Raw genomic sequence first — 13273 nt, forward strand, 5'->3', positions numbered from 1 at the left:
CCCAAACTGATTTTTATTCAATAGTTTGTTGCTAGTTAAAAGCCACCAAAGCCTATTGGCTATCATTTTATCGAGAACTTTAGCAAAGCAAAAGTTTAGTGAAATGGGACGGTACGAATTTAGAGATGTTTTGTCAGAGTTTGGTTTAGCAATTGGGATAACAATACTCAGTTTATAGTTTTGCGGTATGTCACTCTGAAAGATTTTATTATATAATTGTAGTAGTCTATGTTTTACAATACTGGAGGAATTTTTAATCATGTCGTATGTAATCCTGTTACTCCCTGGAGTTTTGCCTGTTAGTTTGTTAAGAGCCGCGTGGAGTTCTAAAATTGAGAATTCTTCTTCAATAAGTGTTGCATTTTTGTCTATCGGATGAGTTAAAGGATAAATATTGTTTAGTGTGGAGTTTTTATTTGCAAGAAAGCTACTATCGAAGTTACAGTCATCAGAGTTTTTAGACCAGAGGGAGCAAAATTCGTTTGCTATATCTCTTTTCTCTATAATGGGCTGATTGTTTTAATTAATTGGTAGAATGCAGTGGATGGGTATAGAGGTTTTTAGGCCACAAAATCTTCTGATGTTATTCCAAATAATCTTAGGGTTGGAAGTTGGTTGTATATCTGATGTAAAGTCGTGCATAGCTGCATTTTTGGCTAATTTTAATTCTCTTTTGAAGAGTGCATTGGCTTTTTTGTAGTTAATTAAGTTTTCAATTGTAATATTGTTTTTTAATTTGTGCCATAGTTTTTGTTTTGATTTACGAAGAAGGGCTAGCTTAGGGTTTCACCATGGGACATTGTGTTCAGAATTAGTAACCAAGGATTGGGGAATAGATTCATTGGCGCTTTGTAAAATTATTTTTTTTAAGTTTGCTGCTTCTTGGTTTATATTTGAACTGGGTTGAAGCTTTGGATTTAATGTTGCTGTTAATTTCTCGAACTTGTCCCAGTTGGCATATTGTTGTAGGAATTTTCGTTTTGTGTGCTACTTCGTGTTTTGGTTGGTGGTTGTTTGAAACAAAGAAGTGATAATGGGAAAGTGATCACTGCCATGGAGGTCTTGGTCAATTTTCCAGTTTGCATAAGGAGCAAGGTTAGGAGAGCAGAGTGAAATGTCAATATGGGTAAAGGTGTTGTGAGTGCTGAAGTGAGTGGCAGAGCCATCGTTCAGAACTACTAGACCGGAAGTATCAATGATCTTGTTAATAGTGTTCCCTTTTTTGTTGCAATTGTTCGAGCCCCATTTAGAATGCCAGGCATTGAAATCACCTAAGATAAGGTTGTTGGTATTGGTGGGCAGTTCATTCAACAAGTTGTTAAAATTGAAGTTTACTTGAGGTGGTATATATGCTGAGGTGATTGTGAATGATTGTCGACTAGTTATTTTGGTGGAAACAATATCAAAAATAGGACTTGTAGAAGTATTATGGAAGTGTATTGATTTGTGTATTAGGAGAGAGACTCCACCATATCTTGAGGAGTGGCTGTTATAGTGAATTGGGATGTTATTAATAGGGGTGGGGATATAAGTGGATGTTTGTATGTGGGTTTCTTGTAGTGCTATTATTTTTGGATTATATTTTTTTATAAGAATTTGTAATTCTCTATAGTTATTCATGTAACCTTTTATGTTCCATTGTAGTACCTTAAGTGTCATTTTTATATGTAGATTTAGTGACTATTTAGATTTAACGATTAGTCTTTATTTAATTCAGCAATATTTTTAAACTTAGATCTTGTTATAATAGTGTTAGATTTTTCTTTGGTAATTAGATTTCTTTTGGTTCTTTTGCTTATGTTTCTAGGGAGAACATTTACTTTACTAATTGTCCTATCGTTACTGATATTTTTGTCGCTTGAGTCTGTTACCATATTTTCATCTTCCTTGTCGTCATATTCTATAATGGGTCGGCCGGTGTCTTTTACTGTCGGTGGGAGGTTGATGCTGATGTCGAAGGGGTGTTCTGTGATAATCGATGAGGATTTGGTATGTTGTTTTGCGTTGAGCTTGCTACAGATGCATAAAGGGATCCGTCATGCTGGTTCCTCTTCCTGTAGATGGACCAGGCCGATTTGGTGTCTACTTTTTGGAGGGTTTTGATGGCTTGTACTTCTTTATGGGTAAGAAAAACTGGGCAGTTTCTGTCTCTGGGATGGTGTTTATTGTCCGGCATATTTTTTTCGGTGCAGTTGATGCAGCACGTTCCACGCTCGCATTTTTCTCCCTTTATGATGTCAATATGGGCAGGTTGGCTGCATATAAAGCAGGGGTCTGTATTTTTGCAAAATTTTTGGAGGTGACCTAGACGTAAGCAGCTGTTACATCGGATTGGGGCTGGTATATAAGGGCGAACTTGAACTCTTTCGTATCCTATATATATGTAATCCGGTAGGTCTAATTTTTCAAAAGTTAGTGTTATTAGTCCAGTTTCGGTTGGCTCTCCTATAAGGGTCTTCATAATTTTCCTAACTGCGGTCACTTTTTGTCTTTTTAGGTTTTCGAGGATCTCTTCTTCTTCTTCAATACCTCGCAGGTCGTTGGAGTATATTATACCCTTTGAGTAGTTTAGCGTTCGGTGTTCTGAGACTGATACGGGTATATGGAGTATGTTCGTGAGTTTTAAAAGTTTTTCAGCTTGATTAATGTCTTTTGTTTGTAGGAGAAGGTTTCCGTCGCGTAACTTCTTACAGCTGACAACTACACCCCCGCATGTTATATCAATGACTTTTTTAATATTAAAGGGGGAGACTTCTGCAAAGGATGTCCCATCGGTTCTTGATATTATGAGGAATTTGCTGGTTAGTGAAGGTTTTTCCTTCCAAATGTCTGGTGGAACACGCATGATTATTTGGGTTTAAGGGGAGGGTAAGGTCAAATCATGCGAAAAAAGCCATGTTTTTGTGATTTTTTTCCTGACGACACAGTTAAAATTTATTTATTCAACCAACGGTATATTAAAGTATGACATTAGAAGAATGTTTAATAATATTTTTACAAAAAAATATTTAACAAGAAAGGAAAGCTAACTTCGGGCGGAGCCGAAGTTTATATACCCTTGCAGTTAAAACCGGATATATATCGCAAACATCGGATATAGTTGGCCGATCCTTATGGAAATAGGAAAATATAATCCAATTTATTACAATACAAAATCTAAAAAAAGTCCCAAACTTCTATCTTCAAAAATACGAAAGTTGATATTTCTACCAAATACCATTTCCGATCGTTCAGTTATATGGCAGCTATGGGATATAGTCGGCCGATCCTAATGAAATTTGGTAGGTTGGGTCAACTGACCAAAAATAGAATCTGTACCAAGTTCCAGCTTTCTATCTTCAAAAACACGAAAGTTGGGTCATTTCCGATCGTTCAGTTATATGGCAGCTATAGGATATAGTCGTCCGATCCTTATGAAATTTGGCATGTCGTAATGTTTTGCTAAAAATAGCTCTCGTGTCAAATTTGAACTCTCTAACTCTAAAAACACCAAAGTTATACCATTTCCGATCAATCAGTTATATGGCAGCTATAGGATATAGTCGGCCGATCCCGGTCGTTCCGACTTATATACTGCGTGCAAAGGAAAGAAGGGTGTGTGCAAAGTTTCAAGTCGATAGCTTTAAAATTGAGAGACTAGTTTGCGTAGAAACAGACAGACGGACAGACAGACAGACGGACAGACGGACAGACGGACAGACGGACATGCTTATATCAACTCAGGAGGTGATCCTGATCAAGAATATATATACTTTATAGCGTCGGAGATGTCTCCTTCACTGCGTTGCACACTTTTGGACAAAATTATAATACCCTCTGCAAGGGTATAAAAATATGGCAATGGTAGCAATTGTCCGGACGTGTCGCCAAAAAAAGTTGAATTGCGGTGCCCCTCATAACTCGGTGCTGGATCATTTGTAATCAAAAAATGAAAATTCATTCGTTAGATAATAGTTCGCCCCAGGTAACGCTGTAAAGGTTTTTTGAAAATTGCAATTTTTTTAATTTTTTCGAAGACTTTGAAGTGAAAAACTCAATTTTTTGGGAAAAAATCGGTTAATTTGTCATTGCAAAATCAAAATTATGAACGAAAAAAAAACTCGACAGCGTTACCTTGTAAAATATCTACAGAAATAGTGTTTTAAATTTCAAAAGTATCGGTGCAGTAGTTTTGAAGTTATGAGGGGCACCGACTTTGAAAACGTGAGTTGTGGGAAAAACGCTTTAAAGTTTTAAACACAAAAAAATCCAGTGTAAAACGTTTGCAAGCAACTTCGTCAATAACTAATAACTTCGTCAATTTTGCTTTAATTGACTTGAAATTTTGACACAATATTCTTCAGATAAGTTTTTTATATTAGCTATAAGCTTGTCACAACAGGTGCACTAACTGATAAGCGATCTATATATAGTACTGTGTGTATGTTTTAGTGTTTGTCACTTATACTTGACTAGCTTTCTAGTTCGCTTTGGGGGAGAAACACGAGTGATCGGTTCGACTGCCAAACGTAAACTGAAGTAATAATATTTAATATTTAGTTCATTCAGAAACAAGAAATAAATATTAATAACTCCTAATTAAATCAAAATTAAAAAATTAAGCTATTCTAAATTTATTTAGTAAATATTTAATCTTCGTCTTCAAATAAACTCAAGTTGGCGATCGCATTATCTAAGTGTGTTGAGTTTAGGCGAACAAGGAGTATATTTTCTAATGTGTCGTGTGGCTTAAAAGATTTCACGACTGTACATCACATTAATACAAATTTGCATTTATGAATAGCGTTAGAATTTTAGTTATATATATGTTCCTTAGATATCGAATGAGGTTATGAATACGGCACAATAAGACACTGAATAAGACAAAACACTTATGTGCAATGTACACTGTGTTTTGAATGAAACTATAGAATCACTTTATTGTTTGAAACTGCGTATAATTTTTAACTATTTGCCACCACCGGTCCTTTTTAAATTTGGCATGTCGTAATATTTTTTCAAAAATAGCTCTCCTGTAAAGTTTAAACTCTCTAACTCTAAAAACACCAAAGTTATACCATTTCCGATCAATCAGTTATATGGCAGCTATAGGATATAGTCGGCCGTTTCCAGTCGTTCCGACTTATATTTTACTACTGCGTGCAAAGGAAAGAGGGATGTGTGCAAAGTTTCATGTCGATAGCTTTAATACTGAGAGACTAGTTCGCGTAGAAACCGACAGACAGACGGAAAAACGGACAGACGGACATGCTCATATCAACTCAGGAGCTGATCCTGATCAAAAATATATATACTTTATAGCGTCGGAGATGTCTCTTTCACTGCGTTGCACACTTTTGATCAAAATTATAATACTCTCTGCAAGGGTATAATTATGATCGCCCTCCCCCAGGCAGATACCTGTATCCGCCCCTGTCAGTGGCGCAACAGCAAAGAAAAATTGGCTGTGTTGCGCACAGATTTTGGCAACTGCACGTGTGTGTAAAAACCTACAGGTGAGCAGGGAAAATATCAAATATGTTCGATCATTTCTCCATGTCAGCATGGCTTCATTAAGCGTCGCTTCACCACCACTAATTTTCTGGAGTTGACATCCTTTGTCATAGATGGCTTTTGAATAGGCATTTCAAACTGACGTTATTGACACAGACTTTAGTTAAGTATTTGATTCAGTTAATCAGCTACTCCTATTGCGCAGACACAGACAGACAACTGCGCAGCCGCTCTTTTATCTGGCTACCTCATAGGCTGGATCTGAGAATAATTCGCCGCCTTATAAATGAGCAATGGACTGATTTCCTACCAATTGAATGAAACCCCCGTAAGAGTTAACAAATAGGGTAAATCACCGGACCTCCTCTACTGACTGATGTGGCAGTTTTCATACCTGCGAAACCAAAACCATCGAAACATATGTTTGTTTCTCAACTTGTCCTTAATACGGAGATTGATATCTCGGCTTGAACATCAAATACAAAACAAAAGCCAATATGAAGGTGGATGAAATAAGTAAATATAAATACAAAAATGTGAGACGCATGTCTTCTTTAAAGATTCGTGTTCCCGCGCTGATGTTTAAGACGATTTGTTCACCCAGTTTTTGTCCAAAAAAATCAGACTAGTACTGTAAAATACAAAATTTAGTAATAGTGAACAATCTCTTCTTTCTCAATTTAAAAAAAACTACATACATTTGTAGAGCGATTGAGCTACAGAAAGTTAAGCTAAGAAAATACCTGCAAGTTTATAAATAATTAAATAAGGAAGTAAGAAAGACTATACTTGGATGCCAAAATTTTACTATGTCCGTATTTTGCTCATAAATAATAATGATAAAAATTATGATTCATAATAAAAACTTGTACACAATAAATGTACACAATACACTTGTACACAAATAAATAAAGTTAAATGTATTGCTTTCTGTTAAAAAGGAAAAAGGATTAAAAAAGGACTTTTTTAGTCTCCTAGAACTATATGTTTAAATCCGAAATCTATAGAAAAATCAGAATGTTTATGCCTCTTTTACAATCTTTTATAACTCTTTGAATCGAATCGAAAATCGAATATGGCAGAATTTTGTTTTTGCGATATATAAAACATTTCCGCGAAAGTTCCGTTTGTCGCTTTTTATCGAAAGAGATATTTTCATGGCAAATTATTACAAAATATCTGTGCCATAAATCAGCCAAAAAAAATACCCTATAGCTTTACAGTTTTGGTAAAATTAAATATTCAATTCTATTTTTACCATCACCTTTACCTTTACAACAGTGGGGGCAAAACTAACACATTTTTAAAATTTAAGTGTGTGCGTAGGCAGCAAAAAACAAAGAGAGCGAGGTGTTCTCAGAGAACTCTCTGAGAGCACTGAGAGAAAAAACTTTTTTGGTTTATTTTGTTTATCAAATATTTTGTAAATATAGGACAATATAGGTCACTTTTTTCTATTCAGACTTATAAAAGGGTATAACAAATTAATATAAAAAAAGAATAAAAAAATAAAATAAAAAAAAAAAAACAAAATTATACAAAAAAAAAGAAAGGAAAGCTAACTTTCGGCCGAATCCAGCCGTTCTGACTTATATATATACTACGTGAAAAGGAAAGAAGTCATTAGTTTTAAAACTGAGATACAAGTTTGCGAAGAAACAGACGGACAAATAAAATCTTAGACATGCTCATATATTACATATAATGTCATATGAGCATGTCATATATGTCATATAATGTCATATCTCATATATATTACATTAAAATCGTTGCGCATTTTATTCAACTCTGCTTGAAAAGGAATTTTGAATTGATCTATATTGCATGTAAATGGGTTGTCGTGTAACTCAATACAACTTTGGTATAATTTTAAATCATTAAATCTCTTCAAAAAACTGCTATGAATTCCTTAAACTATTTCTGTATACTTAGGAGATTTTAATTTAGGTTCTATTTGTAAATTTCAAAATGTTTCTGATGTTTTTTTAAGACTAAAAAAACTACCTGATTCCAGTTCACTAATAAATATTACAAACTTCCTACTAAAATTTTGGATGATATAAGCTAAAAAACAAGAAAGGAAAGCTAACTTCGGGCGGAGCCGAAGTTGATATACCCTTGCAGGTAAAACCGGATATATATCGCAAACATCGGATATAGTTGGCCGATCCTTATGAGAATATAATAATATAACCTAATTTATTATAATATAAAGTATAAAAAAAAGTCCCAAACTTCTATCTTCAAAAATACCAAAGTTGGTATTTCTAAAAAACATTTCCGATCGTTCAGTTACTTGGCAGCTGTAAGATATAGTCGGCCGATCGTGAAATTTGGTAGGTCGGATTAACTGACCAAAAATATAATCTGTACCAAGTTCCAGCTTTCTATCTTCAAAAACACGAAAGTTGGGTCATTTCCGATCGTTCAGTTATATGGCAGCTATAGGATATAGTCAGCCGATGAAATTTGGCATGTCATAATGTTTTGCCAAAGATAGCTCTCATGTCAAATTGGAACTCTCTAACTCTAAAAACACCAAAGTTATACCAATTCCGATCAATCAGTTATATGGCAGCTACAGGATATAGTCGGCCGATCCCGGTCGTTCCGACTTATATACTGCGTGCAAAGGAAAGAAGGGTGTGTGCAAAGTTTCAAGTCGATAGCTTTAAAACTGAGAAACTAGTTCGCGTAGAAACAGACAGACAGACAGACGGACAGACGGACATGCTCATATCAACTCAGGAGGTGATCCTGATCAAGAATATATATACTTTATAGGGTCGGAGATGTCTCCTTCACTGCGTTGCAAACTTTTGGAAAAAATTATAATACCCTTTCAAATTTGACATGAGAGCTATTTTTGGCAAAACATTACGATATGCCAAATTTCATAAGGATCGGCTGACTATATCTTATAGCTGCCATATAACTGAACGATCGGAAATGATTTTTGGTAGAAATACCAACTTTGGTACTTTTGAAGATAGAAGTTTGGGACTTTTTTAAGATTTTTATATTATAACAAAATGGGGTAATATTATCATATTCTCATAAGGATCAGCCAACTATATCCGATGTTTGCGATATATATCCGGTTTTTACTGCAAGGGTATATAAACTTCGGCCCCGCCCGAAGTTAGCTTTCCTTTCTTGTTTGGATTTTTTTTGTAATTAATTGGTTTTATTATGATGTAATCATAAGGATCGGCCAACTATATCCGATGTTTGCGATATATATCCGGTTTTAACTGCAAGGGTATATCAACCTCGGCTCCGCCCGAAGTTAGCTTTCCTTTCTTGTTTTATTAATAATTTTAATTGAAATGTCCATAACATTTACCAAATTTAAGTGTTTTAGTCTATTCTTTGCCTCAGAATGAATAATTTGGCTTATATGCTCAGTCCTGCGTGTTATTGTACGCCGGGACGAGGGTTTATTGAAAAATTGCTCCTCCCAAATTTCTGAAAAATTTTTTTTTAGTTATGATTTCCCAATAATGAACAAAATAATCTTGGTTCAGTGAGGTTTGAACGTCAACTAAATTAATTTTCATTTCTCAACGGTAAAAATTTTGTCTCTCAAATAAGAGAAAGTTACAAGCACCTGTCATCTCACGAGAGTAAATGAGAGCAAATGAGAGAGCTTCTAAATAATGTGAGCATGCTCACACTATACGTGTGTCGGCAGCGCTGCGGCAGAATTTCCTACCCTGTACACGCGTGCTATGTAAAATGAGAGTTTTCCCACCAGTGCTTTACAACAATCTGCTGCTAAGTTGCTTTTACTGTAAAGTTAGACTTTTCGACATATGATACTTTTCAGGCATAGTAATAATTATAAGAAAAACTTTATATATTTTTATATATTTAGTATAAGACTTATAGTTTTAATTACCATAGCCTTTAAATATTTGTATAATTATTTCCTGAACTGTCCCTACAGAAATATGCCAGGGGGATTGGGGTGGTTGGAGCTTTGGCAAATGGCTTTATCGACACGGCTGTTGATGGTGATCAAGAATAAATAATAATTACTTTATGGGGTCTGAGATGATACCTTCTTCCAATTACATAAATTTACATGAAAAACATTCCATCAAAATAATAATTAAATGTGTTAAAAAATTAAATAAAATTTTCCTTCTTCAGAACATACATTTACAACATACTCATCTAGCACGATAGCTGCTTCAAGCATAGCTACTTCAATGCATGGCCTAAAATGGCATGTACGCTCCGGACATAATTTAAATGTTCTAATAAGCCACTTGACAGACGTAACCAAAGTGCCGGAAGTAGGTACGTGCAAAACACATTTTAATTTAAAATTCATTTTATATTTTAACATACAGGCGCAGCTGAAAGAATGCATGTTACATATGGAAGATTTTTTCAACAAGCATAGTCGAAACATGCAACACTTTTGTATGGATATTCAGCAGTCGCAAACCTCAGCAATATATCTACAAGGTCGATTCCATGTGCAACATCCGGAACACATTGAAAAACATAAACATCCGTCGTTTTCTCAAATGTCAGACTCTCTCAACCAACAAAAGCATTCGTTTAAAAGTGTTTTACCATACAGAATAAAGTCGTGCAGCAATTACACACACTCTTCGAAGGATATTGACAAACATATCATATAATTTATACGGAATCATTAAATCAATTTTCTTAAATTTATTTATACATGAAGATTATTTTTTTAATTAGGAATAAGTAAATGTTTTTGATGCATTTTGAAACAATTAATAAGGGAATAGTGTTCAATTTGGGTTCTGACCTTCGCATTAATTTTGAATGAGATACATCATTTCGTATGAGATACATCTGTTGATGACTACCATAACAGTAGTCATCAACAGATATATCTCATACGAAAAATAACTTGAAACTATTGAAACGAGACTGAGAAAATACAGACAATAATAAACTACAAAGTTTGTCTCTTTCTTAACAACTATTGTCATAAAAAAAGTTAATAAAATAAATAATAATTTGGATTTGCTTGGATTTTTGTTTTGCTCATCTGTTTCGTTAATATCAAGTTGAAAAATAAATTTTAATGTTATAAATTTGAATCATTTGCCCATTAGGTTTGCATAAATATTCAAAGCATTGAATATTTTCTTCAATGTTCATCTGATCTTTGAAGATTAAGGTATGTATTAGTCCTCATTCGGTTTGACGATTTATTAGAGACTAAAAAATGCTGCACGCAGACAGAACCAGAACTTAAAGAAGAATGATAATTCGTTACTTGTTACTTTAGTATATAACATAAGAGGAATAAGATATACAGTGGTGCATATAAAAATATTTTCAACACTCCTTCTCACCGCGGTATATCTAATTCAAAAGATTCCTTTTTAGTTTAACCCTAGTGAAGTAATACAATTGGTGTGTTTAACTTTACATAGAGATTTAGTTAGAACATCTGAAATCATATTTTCGGTTGGAACATATTCAATATCAATAACTTTCTTATATAAATCTCTTATGAAATGATACTTGATATCTCTATGTTTACTCCTAGCATGAAAACTCGCATTCTTCGCTAAACATTGGGCGTTTTGGTTGTCACTGTAGATCATCAATGTTGGCGCCGTCTCGAAACCCATCTCAGATATCAGCTTCAGCACGTAAGCTGCCTCCTTAGCTGCTGTTGAAAGCGCCACATACTCAGCCTCCGTGCTACTGAGTGCTATGATGCTCTGCTTCTTCGACTCCCACGAAAACGCTGCTCCAGCCAAAAAAAACGCCCAACCACTGAACGATTTGCGGTCAGAACAGTCACCTGCCCAGTCTGCATCCACAAAGCAGTGAACAGGCACACTAGTTCGATCAAAGTGCAGCTTCAAGCTCGAAGTTCCTCTTAGGTAACGAAGGACGCGTTTAGCGGCCACCTCATGTTCCTTATGGGGGTCACTGCACTTCTGAGCCAACTTTGCCACACAATGAACAATGTCCGGCCTCGTAGTCATTGCTAAGTACAGCAGTGATCCAATAAGCGATTGATACTGCTTCTGGTTGGCTCGTGGACAGTCTTCCAAAACACATAGGTTCTGATAACCAACCTCCAAAGGCGTTGCATTCGGCTTACAGTCTTCCATGCCATAATCTCGTAACAGCCCGTCGATATACTGCTTGTGGCCAATTGCCACACTGCCCGTCTCTCCATCCCGCTCGATCTCCATGCCTAAAAAATGTTTCAGCTCTCCGCCATCTACTACTTCGAATTCCCGTGCGATTTAAAGTTTTATGTCGACAAGGTCTTCTTTTATGGAACAGGCAATAATTATTCGACATCGACAACAATTATGTTAAATTTTTCGCCGCTGTTCTTGGTGCAAATGCATGGCTCACTGGGACATTGTACAAAACCAATACGCTGAAGAGTACTGTCCAATTTCTGGTTCCATTCACGCCCACTCTGCTTCAGACCGTATAAAGACTTGTGTAACTTCAACACCCTTTTTGGATACGCTGTGTCCACGAACCCTTCCGGTTGCCGCATGTAGACTACATCTTGTAGGTCGCTATTTAGATACGCAGCTGAGACGTCCATTTGATGCATAAACATTTTGTTCTCGACAGCCAGTGCGATCACCAATCGAATAGAAGAATACCGAGCCACTGGGGAAAATGTTTCTTTGTAGTTTATGCCGTACTCCTGTCCACAACCTTTTGCAACTAAGCGAGCCTTGAACCGTTCCACGTTGCCGTACTGGTCTCCTTTAGCCGCAAACACCCATTTGCATCCAATAGTTCTCTCGCCAGGAGGAAGATTTACAAGACTCCATGTATTGGTGGACTGTAGTTGAGAATACTCCTTCTGCATCGCAACCTTCCATTCTTCAGCCTGTATCGAGCTCAAAGCCTCCTTGACTCCACTCGGTACTTGGACGTCGGCAACTCCAATAGCGTTAAGCATATTGTACTCCTTACGTGGTCGTCCTGGCTTTCCAGTACGAATTATCTTAGGCCTACCTGGGCCTCGCTGAACTCGTTCGATGCTATCAACCAACTCGTCTTCACCATCTTCGGCTCCCGACTGTCCGTCCCTTGCATGATCTGTCATTTTCATCGTGACCCCCATTTATCTCCTCACCAAAAACGCTTCCGTTTTCTGCCAATTCTACTGTCGATATATCCTCGGTTTTTGTTATATCGTGCTCAAGGAACACCACATCTCTGGCTTCCTTGATAGTTTGCGTATCAGGATTGAAGAGTCTATACGCTTTGGCAGTTTCTGAATACCCAACCAGGATATGCTCTATTCCTTTCTGAGAAAATTTTCTTTTCATTGTCTTGTCTAGCACAATTGCCTTTGTACCAAACACCTTAAGATGGGATACGCTGGGCTTTTTCCCAAACCATGCTTCGTATGGAGTCATGTCTGGCAATGTAGACGTTTCTGATCGGTTCCTCAAATACATCGCAGTCATTATCGCTTCCCCCCACAGGTGCTCGTTCGCATTAGCGTGAACCATCATGCTCCTTGCCATTTCCACTAGCGTCCGATTGGCACGCTCAGCCACGCCGTTTTGCTGTGGAGTATGGGGAACGGTGAGCTGCCTCTTAATCCCATTGCTTACCAGGAAGTTTTCGAATTTCCGCCACTTTTGGAAATTGTTTCACGCATATCTTGCTTTTCGCACAAGTCTCGCAAACAAAGTCATTCGTGCTACCGGTTACTCCGCGTAGATCATACACTAGTTCTTTTCAAATCATGGATTTTAAACTTTCGAAATTTAAATGTCCGAATCTA

The 13273-nt window shown here is 36.3% G+C and overlaps 2 protein-coding genes across 2 annotated transcripts in view; one reads left to right on the forward strand and one right to left on the reverse strand.

The window, feature by feature from the left end:
* CycD (cyclin D) overlaps positions 1-9997 on the forward strand; it is a 79813-nt gene extending 69816 nt beyond the window's left edge. Inside the window, exons 4-6 of the mRNA XM_070283049.1 lie at positions 2498-2615; positions 9649-9794; positions 9852-9997. Coding sequence (XP_070139150.1) covers positions 2498-2615; positions 9649-9676 — 146 coding nt within the window. The 3' untranslated portion in view covers positions 9677-9794; positions 9852-9997. The remainder of the gene's footprint in view (positions 1-2497; positions 2616-9648; positions 9795-9851) is intronic.
* Positions 9998-10926: 929 nt separating this feature from the next.
* On the reverse strand, positions 10927-11699 carry LOC122321358 (uncharacterized). Its single transcript, XM_043211202.1, has 2 exons — positions 11014-11699; positions 10927-10939 (listed from the first exon to the last, which is right to left on the reverse strand). The coding sequence occupies exons 1-2, from the start codon at positions 11697-11699 to the stop codon at positions 10927-10929; spliced, it is 699 nt and encodes a 232-aa protein (XP_043067137.1).
* Positions 11700-13273: the final 1574 nt, after the last annotated feature.

Source organism: Drosophila bipectinata, chromosome XR (genome assembly GCF_030179905.1).
Source record: "Drosophila bipectinata strain 14024-0381.07 chromosome XR, DbipHiC1v2, whole genome shotgun sequence".
Taxonomy (NCBI): domain Eukaryota; kingdom Metazoa; phylum Arthropoda; class Insecta; order Diptera; family Drosophilidae; genus Drosophila; species Drosophila bipectinata.